The 19613-nt window shown below is 44.9% G+C and overlaps 1 protein-coding gene across 1 annotated transcript; it reads right to left on the bottom strand.

The window, feature by feature from the left end:
* On the bottom strand, positions 1-18934 carry LOC116684677 (zinc transporter ZIP6-like). The gene is given in 17 exon segments (XM_032510154.1): positions 1-74; positions 109-212; positions 215-272; positions 3557-3747; positions 4603-4683; positions 5752-5905; positions 5907-6136; positions 7051-7135; positions 7817-8011; positions 8952-9121; positions 10606-10677; positions 11970-12080; positions 12083-12119; positions 12916-13480; positions 13935-14106; positions 16817-16953; positions 18745-18934. Coding segments are annotated over 15 exon segments (2229 nt in total). The 5' UTR covers positions 16836-16953; positions 18745-18934; the 3' UTR covers positions 1-74; positions 109-123.
* Positions 18935-19613: the final 679 nt, after the last annotated feature.

The raw sequence follows: 19613 nt of genomic DNA, 5'->3' as shown, positions 1-19613 counted from the left end.
CTACAACAACAACAAATAAAAAGACACAGTACACTTCTGACGGAGACACTTGAAGACGCACACGGAGCTCAGGATTGTCCCCCCGCCTGTCCCCCCGTTAACCCAGGTCCAGCTTGTCCCCCGTTAGCCCAGGTCCAGCTTGATCTTGTGCTCGAAGACGGCGATGAGCAGCATGATGCAGAAGCCCAGCAGGATGCCGGCGTTCTGCAGCAGAAGAAGCCGCAGTGGCTGAAGCCGTGGTCGCCGGCGTCGTTGTGCAGCATCTCCGGCACCTGGGGAAAAAACACCACCCGTCTCAGACCGGTTCCTTAACCCTCGGGTTGTCTTCTCCTCCACCCCGCGGCTTTTTGTCATAAAAACCTCCACTGTAGTCTAAACCGGAGGAGAACCTAAATTGAGGACAACTACGCTCGTTATGTAAGTTAAAGTCCAATACGTCCTTTATTAAACCGTTTGTATGTGTCTCAGTCAGGATAGGAACTAACTAACGATGTAAAGAGGGGGAGACAAACACCACCCGTCTCAGACCGGGTCCTTAACCCTCGGGTTGTCTTCTCCTCCACCACGCGGCTTCTTGCCATAAAAACCTCCAACGTTTTCCAATGCAGTCCCTCCAGGATTTCGCGATCGCGCTAATGAATGTGAATACGACCACTCACCGTGACTTTGGTGCGATGCAGCTTAAACCGGAGAGGAGACGTAGACGAGGACGTAAATTGAGGACAACTACGCTCGTTAATGTAAGTTAAAGTCCAATAAGTCCTTCACGAAACTGAATGTGTCTCAGCCGGAATTGGAACTAATTAACAAAGTAAAGATCAACAAGCTGCTGACCGACATGTTCAAATTTGATTCATTCAATGAATTGTTATTTTTGTCTTAAATCCACCGGCCATTTTCATTTGCTGCATCCTCAGCCTTATTGGTTACTATAGCTACTATATAGGGAGAAATCATCAGAATTATCGTCATGGAAATAATACGTCAATACGTTTTCGATCAATGGTCCAGCCCTACTAGATGGGCTGTGACAAAGTTTTAGTTGTGGTGTGTTGTAGTAGTGTAATGGTGTATAGTAGTAGTAGTGTAATGGTGTGTAGTAGTAGTAGTGGTGTAATGGTGTGTAGTAGTAGTGGTGTAATGGTGTGTAGTAGTGGTGTAATGGTGTGTAGTAGTGGTGTAATGGTGTGTAGTAGTAGTAGTGGTGGAATGGTGTGTAGTAGTAGTAGTGGTGGAATGGTGTGTAGTAGTAGTGTAATGGTGTGTAGTAGTAGTAGTGTAATGGTGTGTAGTAGTAGTGGTGTAATGGTGTGTAGTAGTAGTAGTGTAATGGTGTGTAGTAGTAGTGGTGTATGGTGTGTAGTAGTAGTGATGTAATGGTGTGTAGTAGTAGTAGTGTAATGTGTGTAGTAGTAGTAGTGTAATGGTGTGTAGTAGTAGTGGTGTAATGGTGTGTAGTAGTAGTAGTGTAATGGTGTGTTGTAGTGGTGTAATGGTGTGTAGTAGTAGTGAATGGTGTGTAGTAGTAGTGGAATGGTGTGTAGTAGTAGTGGAATGGTGTGTAGTAGTAGTGGAATGGTGTGTAGTAGTAGTGGTGTAATGGTGTGTAGTAGTAGTGGTGTAATGGTGTGTAGTAGTAGTGGTGTAATGGTGTGTAGTAGTAGTGGTGTAATGGTGTGTAGTAGTAGTGGTGTAATGGGGTGTAGTAGTAGTGATGTAATGGTGTGTAGTAGTAGTAGTGTAATGGTGTGTAGTAGTAGTAGTGTAATGGTGTGTAGTAGTGTAATGGTGTGTAGTAGTGGTGTATTGGTGTGTAGTAGTAGTGGTGGAATGGTGTGTAGTAGTAGTGGTGTATGGTGTGTAGTAGTAGTGGTGGAATGGTGTGTAGTAGTAGTGGTGGAATGGTGTGTAGTAGTAGTGGTGGAATGGTGTGTAGTAGTAGTGGTGTAATGGTGTGTAGTAGTGGTGTAATGGTGTGTAGTAGTGGTGGAATGGTGTGTAGTAGTGGTGTAATGGTGTGTAGTAGTGGTGTAATGGTGTGTAGTAGTAGTGGTGTAATGGTGTGTAGTAGTGGTGTAATGGTGTGTTGTAGTGGTGTAATGGTGTGTAGTAGTGGTGTAATGGTGTGTAGTAGTAGTGTGTAATGTGTGTAGTAGTGGTGTAATGGTGTGTAGTAGTGGTGTAATGGTGTGTAGTAGTAGTGGAATGGTGTGTAGTAGTAGTGGAATGGTGTGTAGTAGTGGTGGAATGGTGTGTAGTAGTAGTGGTGGAATGGTGTGTAGTAGTGGTGTAATGGTGTGTAGTAGTGGTGTAATGGTGTGTAGTAGTGGTGTAATGGTGTGTAGTAGTGGTGTAATGGTGTGTAGTAGTGGTGGAATGGTGTGTAGTAGTGGTGGAATGGTGTGTTGCAACAGAGTGCAGTGCATGTCAGCGGCCACCAGGGGGCGAACATGTCCAGATAAAAGAGTGTGTTGTGTGTGTGTGTGTGTGTGTGTGTGTGTGTGTGTGGGTGTGTTGTGGTGTGTGTGTGTGTGTGTGTTGTGTGTGTGTGTGTGTGTGTGTGAAGAGGGCATCTGCTGGTGAAGGCTGCTGCTCTCAGACCTGTTGACAGAACAGATGCTGCTGACTGGAGGAGACACCAGCTTCTCTAACGTCAGCTGCACACTCACATCTCCAGTCCCTTCAATGATTCATGCATTAAGTGGTTTAAAACAGATTCATTAACATAGTTGATTAATATCTCGGTTTGTTCTGGATGAGTATTCTGTCTCTAAAATGAGCATCGGTGTTTCCCAAAAAGCCCGAGACGACGTACCCAAAGGTCTTGTTTCGTCTCCAACTCAAAAACACCCAGCATCCTGTCCCAGAGGAGAGAAGAGACTAGAACGTCTTCACATTTAACGAGCTGACGTTACGGAAGTTTAATGACTCAAAACGATTAATCGGTTATCAAATAGTTGGTATGGTGGCCGAGACGCTACAACGCAGACATACGCAACATAGGAGCTGTAGGGGGGCACTATAGAGAAACCTGTAGGGGGGGTCTATGGAGAAACCTGTAGGGGGAGCTCTATAGAGAAACCTGTAGGGGAGCTCTATAGAGAAACCTGTAGGGGGAGCTCTATAGAGAACCTGTAGGGGGTGCTCTATAGAGAAACTTGTAGGGGGAGCTCTATAGAGAAACCTGTAGGGGGAGCTCTATAGAGAAACCTGTAGGGGGAGCTCTATAGAGAAACCTGTAGGGGAGCTCTATAGAGAAACCTGTAGGGGGAGCTCTATAGAGAAACCTGTAGGGGGGAGCTCTATAGAGAAACCTGTATGGGGGCTCTAGAGAAACCAGCAAAGAAATGGCTAAACTGGATAGCGCTGCTTTAATATGCGGCCTATTTCCTTGTTAGGGGCGTAATGTGTCATAAATAATAAATACATACACGCAAATGTATCATGACCACATTGTTTGTTTTGTGGGCTACATGATAGAATATATCCCCGGCCGTGTGACGCCCATCGGCGCCGGTGTGTAGGCGTCCCTGGAGGACCGGTACCGGTGACTCACCATGTCCACCAGGGCCACGTACATGAAGAGCCCGGCCGTGAGGGCGAAGATCCACATGCAGATGTTCTCGGCGTAGTGTCCGATCACGATGCCGATCACCACGCCCAGGTACGCCATCATGGCCGACAGCACGTTGTAGAGAATGGCCTGGCGCACCGTCATCCCGGCCTTCAGGAGCACCGCAAAGTCCCCTGGGAAACGGAGTCAAGAAGTCAACGCCACACAAGGTAAATCCACTTTATCTTAATCGGTGTTTTACGCTTTTACACGATTTTTTAGTCTTTGTGATATGTCGGCATTATTTCCAGACAGGCGTCCACAGGTGGCTCTGTGTTGCTCGAGACGCTGCAGTTCACATGTAGACCCCCCCCCCCCCCCCCCCCCCCCCCCGACAGTCTTAAATTACAGATCAAGCACTTTATTTCAACTTCTCAGGTTTGTTTTCTTAAATAAAATGTTGACAAAAGGACATTTAATGCTGACCTGGTTATCTGTCTTATATAGTAATAATATAATGTCTTATATAGCAATAAAATAGTAACAGTCTTATAATATGATGTAATAATGTAAATGTCTTATTACAATTGTATTGGTATTATTACTAGTACTAATATAGTGCTATAAGTCTTATAATAGCAAATCCCATGTGGCAGGTTGACATTTTTACGATGGAAATCGAAGGAGCAAAAGCAGTATCGGCTCTAGAAAATCAGCAGCCTGTATCGGACATCGGCTGATGGGAAAATATCGGCACTAAAAAAACATCCATATAGGTCGATCCCTAATTTTAAAGTGCTATATACAGTAAATGAAATAATCTTGATCTGGAAACGTAAACGTTTATTTTCCATTCAACCAAAATGCTTAAAATCCGTTTGACAGAGCGAAAGATTAGATTAGTCATTTAACTATTGAATCCTCAATCCAACAATCCATTTACACACAAACTGACATATTAACGAAGATAATAAAGAGATTATGAACGGTTTTAATGGTTTAAGAAGGCTTTAGGTGGTGCAGGTGGGCGCTGAGATAGAAGGTCTTACCTAACTCGTGCGGCAGCTCGTGACAGAAGACGGCCACGGACGTGCTGAGGCCGCTGGACAGACCCTCGGTGAAGGCAGCGCCTGCACCACGACAGGAAACAGACAGGAAACAGTCAGGGAACACAGACAGGGAACACAGTCAGGGAACACAGTCAGGGAACACAGTCAGGGAACACAGTCAGGAACACAGTCAGGGAACACAGTCAGGGAACACAGTCAGGAACACAGACAGGAACACAGACAGGGACACAGACAGGGAACACAGACAGGGAACACAGACAGGGAACACAGTCAGGGAACACAGTCAGGGAACACAGGGGAACACAGACAGGGAACACAGTCAGGGAACACAGTCAGGAACACAGACAGGGAAAACAGTCATCACTGCAACTGTACTAGGATCATGGCTGGGCTCAAATATCTAGTCTCCAATTAACATGGATCTTTGTTGAAGTGATTTGATATTTATTAATGACATAAAATCTTGGAATATATGAGAGAGAGAGAGAGAGAGAGAGAGAGAGAGAGAGAGAGGAGAGAGAGAGAGAGAGCGCGCGAAAGACAGACACACAAAGAGAGAGCGAGCGAGACAGACACAAAGAGAGAGCGAGCGAGACAGACACAAAAGAGAGAGAGAGCGAGACAGACACACAAAAGAGAGAGAGCGAGACAGACACAAAGAGAGAGCGAGCGAGACAGACACACAAAGAGAAGAGAGCGAGCGAGACAGACACACAAAAGAGAGAGAGCGAGCGAGACAGACACAAAGAGAGAGAGAGCGAGCGAGCGAGCGAGACAGACACACAAGAGAGAGAGAGCGAGCGGCGAGACAGACACACAGAGAGAGAGAGAGAGAGCGAGAGACAGAGAGAGAGAGATTAGTAAACAGTTTTTTCACTTTACATTCATTCAATGCTTTCTGCTCATTGTCCGCTGTTTGTTTCTTTTCTTATTTGTTGTTTTGCTTCTTACTGTAGGAAACTGCTGCTGTACCAAGGGACTCTCCCCACTGGGGGATGAATAACATCATCTCATCTAATCAGGAGTTTACCGACATATGTGCCACAGGGTTGTCTTCTCTGTCTAATGAATGAATGAATGTTTCAGCCTTGCATCGGGAGTTGTTTCCTGGCGCTGTCGCCTACTCACCGATGGCCAGGCCGTCGCTGAAGTTGTGCAGCCCGTCCCCCATGATGACCATCCAGGCGAGCGTGGCCACGCCGGCCTGCTGGAAGTGCTCCTCGGAGTAGGAGTGGGAGTGGCTGTGCGGGTGGTGGTTCTGGGAGTGGTGGTGGTGCAGGATTGTGGTGGTAGTCGTGGTGGTGGTGGTGCATGCTGTCCGCCTGGCCCACCGTGTCGTGGAAGTGGGAGTGGCACTTGTTCTCGCAGTCCTCGGCGGTGTAGGCGGCGGAGCCCTGCGGCGAGGCGCCGGCGGACGGCTGCGGCGCCAGCATCACCTGCTCCTCCTCCGCCACGCCGCCGTGCAGGCTGATGGAGCGGTCGCCGAAGATACCCGCGCCGTTCGTCTCCACGTCTGGAGGAAGACAGAGCGTTAAAAACAACACAAATAACGGCGGTTTTCCACTGCATGGTATCTACTCGACTCTACTCGCCTTTTTGGGTTTTCCATTAGCCAGTTTGTGCCGGATGCTTCGCGCCGACACATTACATCTACCGCGGTTACACACGGTTAGACAGCGAGGGCAGGGACATGGAGGTGGAACATAGTGAGGAGTTTGGGAGGGAGGATGTGGTAGATGATGACGATGATGATGATGAAGAAGCGCTGGATGATACTTTGCGCAACGCAGTAACCGGCGGTAGATGTAATGTGTCGGCGAGAAGCATCCGGCACAAACGGGTTAAGATAAAAGTCCCTGGTACCTGCTAACAGGTACTTTTTGAAGTACTACTACCACCTCAGTCGAGGCGAAAATGTTGATCTCAATGGACTTAAAAGTTCCATCAAATCCACCGTGGTTGTACACACTGCGGCCGACGTGATAAAACTGAATCTGACTTGGGTCCGATTCAGGACCACATATGGAAGTGGTCTAAATCTAAAAACACAGATCTGGGCTAGATTTGAGAGTTCAACCTACTTCTGAAGAAGTCTGACCTGGTCACTTGACCCCAAACAAAAAAAATATATATTTTAAAAGTAAAATTTGATTTCGCCACTTTTGCCTGCAGTCTGAATGAAGCCTTAATACGGTACGTGTTCCGCAGGGGAGATTTATTCATTTAAACAATGTTTGGGGGCTTTTTCCTTTCATAAAAGTAACAGAGACAGGGAAGGGGGAGTGAGACGGGGATGACACGTAGCAAAGGGCCGCAGGTGGGACTTGAACCCGGGCCGCTGCAGGACTCAGTCTACACGGGGTGAACGCTGTTACTTGGGGGGGATTTCTAACTGTAGGGGTCGCCCCGGTCCAGGTTGTGTCTCACCTTCAGGGGGCTTCAGGTCGTGGTCTTCCAGCGCCGGCTGCTTCTCTGCATCGGCTTTGTCGTTCTGGTCCCACTGCTTCTGGATCTGTCCGCACGGCAGAATCACATCGTCAACCAATCACAAACCCCCCTGACACCCGGGAGCTCGTCCAATTAAAAACGCATTTAACTGGCAAGATGGCGCGGTGTCGCGCGGCAGCAGCTCCTGATGTGTGTGTGTGTGTGTGTGTGTGTGTGTGTGTGTGTGTGTGTGTGTGTGTGTGTGTGTGTGTGTGTGTGTGTGTGTTGTAGTCACTTTTAATTTCTTCATCACATACTGCACTAATTGCAACTTGCACACTAGGTTTATCTACATATTTATCATTACTATTTAAACAGTTGGACATTTTTTGTATTCCCAACTTGTATATATGCAAATATTAGTTCTTTATTTTATCATATTATTACTACTACTACTACTACTACTACTACTACTACATGTATATTGTATCCTAGTATTTAATTTGCATTCTGTGCTGTGTGACTGATATTGATGATATTTTTTTTTATAAATCGGCCGTTATTAATGCAGATAATGAGAGTTCCAGAAAGGCCTAAAAATCGGCTCGCCGATATATATCGGTGGGGCTCTATTTCAAGATGATTTCATGCCAACACCAACATGGATTTCAGGCAGTATCTGACAAACCAAAACCTCCTTGGCAGAGTTAATAATAAAAACATAACAATTCAACCTTGATCTCTGTTGTTAGGGAGTCAAACTGACCTTTTGTTTCTTGTCCTTGTACATCTTCCCCAGCGTGAGGAAGTGCTCGATGAGGAACATGATGTAGACCCCGCTCAGAGCCGTGAGACCCTTCCAGACCCCGTCCAGGTCTTCCTCCTGCTCATCGTGGAGGTGGTGTCCCTCCACCCCATGCCCCGTCTCGTTGGGGTGGTGGTGATGGTGGCCTCCCTGAGACTGGACCAGAGACACAGACTACCATTAGAGTCTGAACCCAAAAACTCTGTCAGCCCTCCGTCTCTTCTCCAGTTCAGTCAGACTTCACAAGTGGTTTCAGGTGGTCTCCCTCGTACCAGTCTACTAGATGGGCCTCTACAGTAACGCTTCCCGACTGGGAGGGGGGGGGGGTTCAACCCAGGGCTGTAGTCGGTCTATTGGTCTTGCCCAATATGGCTTCTGGTCTGGACCGAGTCCAGGTGTCTTTATTATGTTGATAATAATATTGGAGGGAAAGTGAAACCCAAATGATTGTCTTGATACTGTCATGCATAAGACCTTTATTCTGTCCTGGACTCGGTCTTGTCTTGGACTCGACTAGTCCTGGTCTTGACTACACCCTGTTTAACCCTTGTTGTCTTCGGGTCAAATTTGACCCGTTTTCAAATAGTTTTTTTTTATATCCGAAATAAAGGAAGTCGAAATACGGGTGAAAAATGTTGGAAAAAGCAGCAAAAATGAAAAAAAAAATACAAAAACTTCATAAAAAGCAACAAAAACGTTGAGATAAGAGGAACAACGTCTTTCACGGTCAAAGGGAAGACGAGACAAGGGTTAACCCGGTTGACCGTGTACTTGATGTCCTTCAGGGTCAAAATTAACACTTTATCTTCCTTTTTAATATTTGACACATTCTGATGTGTTTCTCCTTTTTGAATGTTTTCAATGCCATTTTTCCATAACACCAACTTATTACCACTAGAAATGATGAATTACTTTGACTAATATTAGAGGAACCTGTGTTGATGGATAATCACCGATTTCTCAAAGTTTAGTCGGGATTTAAATCCATTTAATTTTTTTCCAAATGATATAAAATTAAAAAACCCAAATTCAATGAAAGTAGTGATTAAGTACTTGTGGTCCAGAGCCACGGGGCGGGGGGGCGGCGCTGACTCACGTGGGGGATGAGGTGCAGGAAGGCGTCGCCGCTCAGCGTGCCCACGGCCAACGCAACCAGGAAGCTGAGGAGGAACTTGAAGAAAACCCGGTTCATGAGCGGGATGAGGATGACGCCGAGCAGGGAGAGCAGGCTGATGATGGTGATGGAGACGAAGCCCCCCACCCACGCTGCAACACACACATCAAAGACTTCATCATCAAAGACCTCATCATCATCAAACACTTCATCATCATCAAACACCTCATCATCAAACACTTCATCTAACAGACTTCTTCACAAATTAAAGTCACAAGGAACTGGCATTTTGTCTCGATTTTGGCGCCGTCCTGTGGACAAAAGTGGTAGTTTTTACATGAGCACCACCAGCTAGCCTGGTGCTACCAGACTCTGATCCGTTAGCCCGGTGCTACCGGACTCTGGTCCATTAGCCCGGTGCTACCAGACTCTGGTCCATTAGCCCGGTCCTACCAGACTCTGGTCCATTAGCCGGTCCTACCGGACTCTGGTCCATTAGCCCGGTCCTACCGGACTCTGGTCCGTTAGCCCGGTCCTACCAGACTCTGGTCCATTAGCCCGGTCCTACCAGACTCTGGTCCATTAGCCCGGTCCTACCAGACTCTGGTCCATTAGCCCGGTCCTACCAGACTCTGGTCCATTAGCCCGGTCCTACCAGACTCTGGTCCATTAGCCCGGTCCTACCGGACTCTGGTCCATTAGCCCGGTCCTACCGGACTCTGGTCCATTAGCCCGGTCCTACCAGACTCTGGTCCATTAGCCGGTCCTACCAGACTCTGGTCCATTAGCCCGGTCCTACCAGACTCTGGTCCATTAGCCCGGTCCTACCAGACTCTGGTCCATTAGCCCGGTCCTACCAGACTCTGGTCCATTAGCCCGGTCCTACCAGACTCTGGTCCATTAGCCCGGTCCTACCAGACTCTGGTCCATTTCATACGTCCAGAGAGTCTGGCCTCTCTCCATTACCAAGTGTTAACTTCCTTGAAGGTGGGTCCTCTGTTAAAGTCTAAAACTATTGGATCTGCCGTAATCAATCGCTAAGGTTTGTCCGTAACGCCGGCATAGCATCGCTAGCGGTCGCCTGACTCCACCACCGCAGACTTGAGTTTCTAGAGTTGTGCCCCTGAGTATTGGTGCTGAGCAGGCCCACTAGAGACCTCCCACAGCAGAGCCAGCTACTTCCCGTTTACCAAATGATTTAACTGTAGACTTTCTACATGTTATCGGACCAAACGGATCAAATTCTGACCGATAAACAGGTCATTTTGAGGGAGCTGACATGTATCCACTGATTTACAGACTTCTATTTCCATGGAAGTATGTTGGGTGTAGTGGTTTTGGGCCAGATGGCACCACGGACGGACGCAGGAGTTGTAACTCCAACATTTGGCTTCAAAGCGCGGCTCTAATGACCCTGCGTGCCGTGGATCGTCTTATTTTGGCGGGGGATCGTACGAATACACAGAACCCTTCTCACCGATTGGCTGGTTAGCGTACGTTGGTCGTGTAGACGCATCGGAACCAAACAGAGACGGTCTCACAACCAGTTAAAAACATGTTGCAGTAACTTTAGTGGTAAAAAAGCAACATACAGTACATGTTTAATACTTAAGGTGAAACGGAACAGACTTCTTACCTATGGCAATGTTCTTGTCACTTTCTCGGCCGACCTCAGAGTTGTCGTGGTCGCCGTGACGATGTTTATGGTCTAGAAATGATAAAAAAATACATTTAAATACGTCCACATTTCCTGACAGTGTGTGAGGTGTACAGGTGTAAACAGGTAGATCTGGATCGGCAAAGATCACCTCGACACTGCAGGGGTGTCAGACTGAGTCATCTCCATCTTTATAACGCTGTAAATATCAAATCACTGGGCTAGATATGTGGAGAAATTAACGCTGGAACATTTATTTGGTGGTGCCCATGTGACGTAGCGCACCTTGAGTGTTTTCCACTTGCTTACTACTACTACTACTACTACCACCACCAACCTACATACCAAGGAACTTTTAAACTATTTATTGCTGATCATATCTAACCTCAATTGCTTTACTTACATACTTGTGTATTATTTGGATTTACACCAAAGTGACATGTTCAGAGTATTGTGTGATAGATACTACTACTAGCATACATTTTAACATATTATTTAAGCAGTTGCACATTTTTGTTTGCCTATCCTGTACATATTCAAATATTTGTTCTTTTTACTTTAATCATATTATTATTTCATGTATGTATGTATATTTTTCCTAGTATTTAATTTATATTTTGTGCTTTGTGACTGATTTTTCTGCAGTAACACCGGAATTTCCCATTTTTCTTGGGATCAATAAACATCTATCTATCTATCTATCTATCTATCTATCTATCTATCTATCTATCTATCTATCTATCTATCTATCTATCATAATTGCTACTCAGTCAAGAAAAAAAGAAAGGTGTCAGGCTTTCTGGAGCTGGCTGCCAACATTAAGCAATACATATTTTCCATATCAAAAAGTATCTATCACACAAAACTGCTGTTAAATCATATGAGTAAATAAAATTAGATTTTCACTTTTTCAGACGCCTCATTAAAACCTTTTCTTAAGAGTCAAAAAGTTCCCTTACTAGTATCTCACTCATCTGCTGTTATTGTATCACAATGACTTTGCATTTGTATCATGATTGAACGTGCTGCAGGCATGAAATTACCTTCTAGATATATGGATCTATATCTCTCTCTGCAGCTTCAAACACACCAAGCACAACACACGTTTTGTTAGAACGACAGAATTAAAGCATGCAGGTCCAGTCTCCTCCATTCCTGCCACTCGCTGACACTGCAGTTTCTATCTAAGACAAACGCCATGAACGCTGTAGTATGAGATCATCTGTAAGCTGTACAAAATATCTTTGATCTTCTTCTTTGCTTTGGTTATATTTTGGCAACCCATGACCTTCCTGGTTGGTCTTGGATGTGTACATACAGATCTCCCACCCCCCCCCCCCTACCCGTCTCCCCGTCGGCGCCTCCGTGCAGGATGCACACTCCGCCGTCGATCTGGTTGAGGAGGGCGGGGCAGAGGAAGCTGAAGTCGGCCAGGGTCACGTCTACTTCCTGAAACATCCGTGTGACGACAGGATGGCGGAGGCGTTCAGACACTGCAGGTACAACACGACCGTCAGTCAGCGCTCAAAGACGTTAAATAAGAAGCTGATGTTCCATCTATCTATCTATCCATCCATCCATCCATCCATCCATCCATCTATCCATCCATCTAGTCGTACCTCTACACTGTATAGAATCACTTGTGATCATGGAAGTGAACACAAGTGCATATTTGCTGATGTTTTGAATGAAAAATAAATAATTCTGGCCTGGGTACAAAGTATTTTTTAACACTAACAGCTCGGGTTCATAGTTCCTTAGAAAGGAGCTCTAAGCGATGTCACGCAGCTGCTAGCTGCCTGTCCCCCGAACACACTGTAAAAAAACATCTCCTCACACATGCTAACTTGTAGCTAAGCTAGCAATCATTTCAAAAACGTGGCTATGATTGATGCTAACGTTAGCTCAAAACACCATTCAACTGACAGTTTGTGTTGTGTTTGATGCTAACTTGTAGCTAAGCTAGCAGTCATTTCAAAAACGTAGCTATGATTGATGCTAACGTTAGCTCAAAACACCATTCAACCGACAGCCTTTGTTGTGTGTGATGCTAACTTGTAGCTAAGCTAGCAGTGAACCAACTTGGTTAAGTAGGTCCATTTTTACTGTGTTGACGTTACAGAAGTGTCTCGTTAGCATCTTGGATGCTACTTGTCGCAAAGTGACGCATGCGCGACTCACATCTGCACCCGACTCACATCGGGGAGGGTCACCCGTCAACGAGAAGTAACGTCACCCAACATCGCATAGAGCACCTTTAAATGAAGAAATGAGAAGATAATGCCGTACCTCCGCGCTCCGCTTGTGGTTGTGACCGTGACCGTGGTCGTGGTCATGTTCGTGGTCGTGGTCCTGTTCGTGGTCGTGGTCCTGTTCGTGGTCATGGTCATGATTGTGGTCGTTATTGCCCCGGGTGACTGCAGCCTCCATCGTCTTGCTTTCGGTGACGGTGAGCCCGGCAGTAGTCTCCTCCGCCGCCGGACTGCCGTTTTGTCCGTTGCGCACGACGTCCGGTTGAACCACCAGCTCGGCGCTGTACGCCGCCGTGGTGCCGCCGTCCCGGGCCGCCGCCGCCGCGGTGCCCTTACGGTGCAGGCTGTCCTCGGCGTTGGACGCTTCAGACGGTTTTGGGAGCGTTCCGGGCTGAGAGGGCTCAGCGTGCTCCTGGGAGTCGTTGTGGTTGTGATGGTGGTGACCATGGTGACCGTGGTTATGGTGGTGGTGGTGGTGGTGGTGATCGTGGTGGCCCGGTTCCTCGTGATGCTGCACCGTAACGGTCCTGATGCGATCCAGACCCACGTTCTGTAACAGACGCTTTAAACCGGCCAGAGAGATGGTGCCGTTTTCTCCATATCTGTTAAATTTAATGAAAAAACACGAAATAATTAATACCCCTCCTGTTGTCCTCAGGTCATATCTGACCTCTTAGTTTTACAGTTATTTTGGGACTTTATGGTCAATAAAGCTCATTTATAGGAAATTATACCTAATGTTTGAGTTAGAAAAGCAGAAATTAGGAATTATTGAGACTAAAATTAAAGGAATGGATGTTGATGATAATCACAGACTGGAATATGTCAACTTTTACTCAATACTATTTCAACAACACTTCACTTTGTTTTACAATGCTATAAAATAGAATAAGACCCAAAATTAATGAAAGTAGAGATTTGTACTTGGCAAAGAGCGTTGGAATCAATCATGTTATTTTGGGGAATTAAAAAGAACATTGATATAGGACAACATGAGGACAACATGAGGACAACATGAGGACAACACGGGGACAACACGGGGACATCTGGTCTCACCTGTTGAACAGGGCCTCCAGGTGCTGCCTCTGGCTCTGCTCGGCTCTCTGCGGGTCCACCACGGCCGACAGTAACCGCCCGCGCTGCTGGTCTCCGTGGCGACGGGGCTGCAGTCGGGACCGGCCGACCCGCGGGACAGACCGGCGGCGAGGACCAACAGCAGCGTCAACATCTGGCGGGGGGGGTGGGGGGGGGGGAGAGAACAGGACAGTCGTTAAAATAGTTTTAAAACAAACCGACGTATTCTGCTCATCTTCAGGTTCATAACTGGGTTTTGAGGTTGGACCAGAATAGGTGTGTAGCGTGGTCTAGAAAGCCTGCAGGAAGACTCAGCTCCATTTGGGCCGGTTCCCATTAATACTCAACCAGCTAAGCTGCTGGACTCTGATTGGCTAGCAGCTAGCCAATGCGAGCATTCTTTATGCAGCTCATGAATATTAATGAGCTCAGGCAGCATGACGTCAGACGGGCCAGCTGTTGTGATTCGGCCTGTCCCCTCTTAGTCACGACTAAGACTTCTTTAGTTGAGTCCTTTTTTCTGCTTATTTCTCATTTCCAAGAAACTTACACACATTCTCTGGTGAAAACAGGATTTAAAGTGGTTTTGCAGGATTAATTGTGTAGAAACTCAGGTTTCCAGATGTAATTAACTATATTCACACACACACACAACACACACACACACACACACACACACAACACACACACACACACACACACACACACACACACACACAACACACACACACACACACACACACACACACACACACACACACACACACACACACACACACACACACACACACACACAACAACCACACACACACAACACACACACACACACAAACACACACACACACACACACACACACACACACACACCCACACACACACACACACACACACACACACACACACACACACACACACACACACACACACACACACACACACACACACACACACACACACGTTGAGTCATCCTCATTCAAGCGTTTCCTGAAGACGTCACCACGTTGTTGTTCCGTCTGCCTGACTACCCGTCTCAAACCCAAAACGCCAGGAGGTCAGGTTTTATTCGGTTTAAATAATGACTTTTCTATCGAGCTATGTGGTCGTTTCAGCTCCAGTTTTAAATAGAAAACCGTGACGCTGTTTTTCTGCAAGCGGACTGACGTGAAACCGACAGGTGACTAATGTCTGGGGGGGGAAATATAGATTTCTTCTTAAAAGAAAACTGAGAAGAAGATCCTCCTAAAACTATGTAAATAATGCCAACACTGGAGAAAACTGGCATGAGAAAACACCTTTGTCTCTTACTAGCACTTCCTGTGGCAGTAATCAGATACTCTACTTAACCCTCATGTCGTCCTCGGGTCAAATTGGCCCATTTTAAGCTACTTTTTCTATTTGTTTTGTCACAAAAATTGGGCCGTTGAAATGAACACGGAAAATGTCAACATTAAAAACATCAAGAAAAGCTCCCACAATATTGAAAAAGTGACAAAATTTGCAGAAAACGCGATAAAAGGGTTAAAAAACGCAACCAAAATGGGTTTTTTTCATGGTTTAAGGGAAGCAAACAGCCACATTTAAAATCACTAAAACGCCAAAATACTCCATTAAAACATTAAAGTCTGGCCTTCAAAGTAAAGTACATCTATATTCAGGAAATGTACTTACAAGTATAAAAGGAAAGTACTCAGTGTGCAGGCGAAATGACCCCGTCAGGACATTACTACCACGATTGTGTTGTTATTACTGATGGATTAATACATAAATATGAGATATAGCCCACAGGGGTGTTTAAGGAGAGAGTTACACGGACTAGGACCCAATGTAAGACAAGGTCAGATAGATAACTTTACAAAACAAACACAAATGTTGTACATGTTTTGCTAATTGGAGTTATTGTTTTGGTTTTTTTTTAAATAGCGATACTGTAACTTAACCTTCATGTTGTCCTTGTGTCAAATTTGACCCGTTTTTAAAAGTTTCTATGTCAAACATTTGGGTTTCTTTAATAACAAGAGTGGTTCCATACACAAAAACAGGCTTTGATTATCCATATGTTCCTCTGATCGTGACTATTAGTCAACATAATTAATAATTTCTGGGGGGGGGGGTTTTAAAATCAGAAATTAAGCATTCTTAATATAAATGAGTTTTATTGACCATGAATTCAAAAAAAGCGTTGAAAGAACATGAGGAAAAACTTGTTACATTTTCCATAAATACGTGTTAAAACTATAGTGGTAATTAGTTGTAATGAAGTTGGCTAAGGAGATCTAACATAGAATTGGGAGATAATTTATACTTTATGCTTTATGAACAGGCAAAACAGACGGAGGACAATACAAGGGTTTAGGAGTTTAAATGGATGAGAAACTAGAAAACAATGGTCTCTGGTTTGCTTGTTGTTAAGCCGAATTAAAGAGAAGCTTGTTTTCAATTAGTGTACCAAATAAAATAAGTGCAGTTGATATGATATGGTCCCTGCTGGGAAGATATATTAAAACTTACGGGTTTTCTGAACGGGCTCTGGCGTACAGGTTGTACAAAAGATGAGAAACTACAAAACTATGGTCCCTGGTTTTCTTTTTGTTAAGCCGAATTAAAGAGAAGCTTGTATTTAATTAGTGTACCAAATAAAATAAGTGCAGTTGATATGATATGGTCCCTGGTGGGAAGATATATTAAACTTATGGGTTTTAAGAACGGGCTCTGGCGTACAGGTCGTACACAAGATGCCAGATGGCAGATTAGAACCTTAGATATCTTAACAAAAAACAGCTAATTTGCATTAAAATCAACTAATGTACACGTGTGATGTTAAATATTCAGGAATGGAGACACCAACACGGCCCAAACGTCCTCACCTCCTCGGCTCCTAACCATGATTTAGCCGGGTTAGCCACCCTGCTAGCCGCGGGTTTTCATGAGATTTGTCCCGGAGGATGCTGCTGACAGGCGGCATCTGCCAGCTGGCTGCCCGCGGCCCAGGCTCGAGCTCCGGTGTTTCGGTTTAACTGGTTTTTAAGTTAACTGGTGATAGAGGCAGATGTGGTGTAGGTGTGCCATGAGAAACTCCGCAGAAATGATACGTAGGTAGCTGCAGTGATGCCTGTTTGAAATACTGCAAACGTCAATAAATCGTCAAAATGTTCATGCTGTCATTATTTGTGTCATAATTGTGTTTAAAGTGTTGGTAATGACGTTTATTTAAACCTTCTGAAGTGTTTGCTGACTCTGCAGATGGAACACAAATAAAGACCGCTGAAATAAGCAGAACAGCGCTCAGTGCGCTCCGATTAACTTGTGTCACAACAAGTACTAGCATCGGTCATAGGCTCATATCGATTCATTTACACTTACAAATACCTAATATTTAACATGGGCAACACAACAGCTGTGTTGTAGAAAATAAAACCAAAGTTTCCACACGTCAACATGGTGCACAAATTCAAACTCAATATGCAATGTAAGATCTAGGTCGTGTTAAAGGAAATACATTGACTCAATGCTAAACGTCATTACCATTACTTTAAACACAATTATGACACAAATAATGACAGCATGAACATTTTGTCGATTTATTGACGTTTGCAGTATTTCAAACAGGCATCACTGCAGCTACCTACGTTGTGGTCTTCGTTCTTGCAACGGCATCACAAGTTAATTTAATAACAGTAGGCCTACTACAACATGGATTACGTGTTTGATATCTGTTACATTTCAATACAGCCTGTAAGTAAAACATAAGCTACATATGAGGTTTACACCCAGCTGAATGCAGATGTGGCAACATGTGCATCCGCTCAGATTACGTTGTGATACATAGGCATTTATAGGCTAGATGTAATTATATTATGTAGGCTACGATGGGTTATGTTAAGTTGCAACCTTACAATCACGTTCCTTAATGTGCAGAATGCCTACTCATTCATCCAGATACAAATGATACCTCTCGCTTATTGAAACGCATATTGCATATAGCACAGTGGGTCGGAGAGAAACGTATTTTTATTGCTCTGGGTGTCTGGCACATATTGTAGAATTGACTTGAAGTGCCGGAGTTCGAGCAAGTGTTGGTTGTAGAAAGTCAATCTTATGAATGTCTGAATAGTTGCAACATTATAGTTAGGAAACAATGCAATTTCAGATATGTACAATCCAATTGTTAATAGTTATTTTAAGTTTAGATATCCATAATTACAAAAACATTCCAGATAGTGTAATTTAAAATATCCAAAACTTCACTATGCCTTAAATATTACATACATCATGCTATGAATGATATCTGAAGTTGAGTTGAGTCAGTAGGCCTATATGAAAAAATCCCATTTCGAAACATAGAAGTGATAGGGTCAAATAAATAACAGATAACATGAAACGTCCCCCGCTAACATACATCGACACATTATCATTCCAACAGTATGCCTATATAATACACCAGTTTGCTTACATTTCAGAAACAGTGCTTTAACGGTGAAGTGTTATAGTCACAAGTCGATCGGGGTGTACCGTGACGTGCAGTAAGAGACACAGTCGCCAGACAACGGATGATAGTTCGTAACGACAACGGCAAGTGTTTGCATAAATGTCTGTCGGGGCAGGAATTAATGCTCAGCAACTCGTTTTTATCGTAAAGTTTCACAAGACACTGACAAATAAATGTGAAATAGAAGGAAAGCGATAATAATGTTTATTTCCTGGTTAGTCGGGAATGGGTCCTGAGAGACCACGCCTACACCACATCTGCCTCTATCACCAGTTAACTCAAAAACCAGTTAAACCGAAACACCGGCCTCGCGATAGCCACCGAGGCTCCGCGTAACTTTACAACAACATCACGCCATAAAAATATTAAAAACTCCTTCAACCGGCCGCGCGTGTCTGATGCGAAACACACGAACACTGCTAGGGGAGGTAAACAGTAACACGTTGGGTTTGTGCGCTCTGCACCAGGCTGGTGCCGTGTGCACAAAGACATAAACCCGGAAACCGAGCCCCGGCGCCGCCGTGCGGACACGCTTCACCGCCACGCGGACACACAATTAGACCAAAACAAGCATTTTAAATGCGTGGAACGACTTACGGTGGTATGTGAGAAGTGTGTGCTATCCTCTCCGGTTTAGTGTGTGGAGACTTCACGGAGCCCGGTCCGGTAAATAAAGGATGTCCCTGCGCCGCCTTCAGGGCCTCCCGGAAATCTGAGCTGCAAACAAATTGAGTGCCGAAGGAGGGAAATGCAGAGCCAAATTTGCATATTTTGGGACAGCAGCCCGCCTCGTCACCAGGTACTGGATGCTTCAGCCTTAAACACCAGAGAACTGGCTGATTTTAAACCATGGATTTTATGTTTTGAAACCATGAAATTTCAACATATAGCGTAAATAAAATACAAACAATTCAGGGAGCCCTGCTACACTTGGGCTCAGAAACAGAGTCATAAATACTTTATTGATCCCAGAAGGGAAACTCGGTGTTACAGTTGCACAAATATTAGAAATATAAATAAAGAAATATAAAGGAGTGTGGATATTTGCATAGTTAAAGGAATATTATGATCGAGTATTTACATAATTAACACAATTAAGGTGCTGCTAATGGTGAAAAGTAATAATAATAATAATAATAATAGTAATAATAGTAATAATAGTAGCAGTTGAGTAT

The sequence above is a fragment of the Etheostoma spectabile genome, unplaced genomic scaffold (assembly GCF_008692095.1).
Source record: "Etheostoma spectabile isolate EspeVRDwgs_2016 unplaced genomic scaffold, UIUC_Espe_1.0 scaffold00019446, whole genome shotgun sequence".
NCBI classification, from domain to species: domain Eukaryota; kingdom Metazoa; phylum Chordata; class Actinopteri; order Perciformes; family Percidae; genus Etheostoma; species Etheostoma spectabile.
Note: the sequence above shows the minus strand (reverse complement) of the source record. Positions and strands in the feature narration are given on the sequence as shown.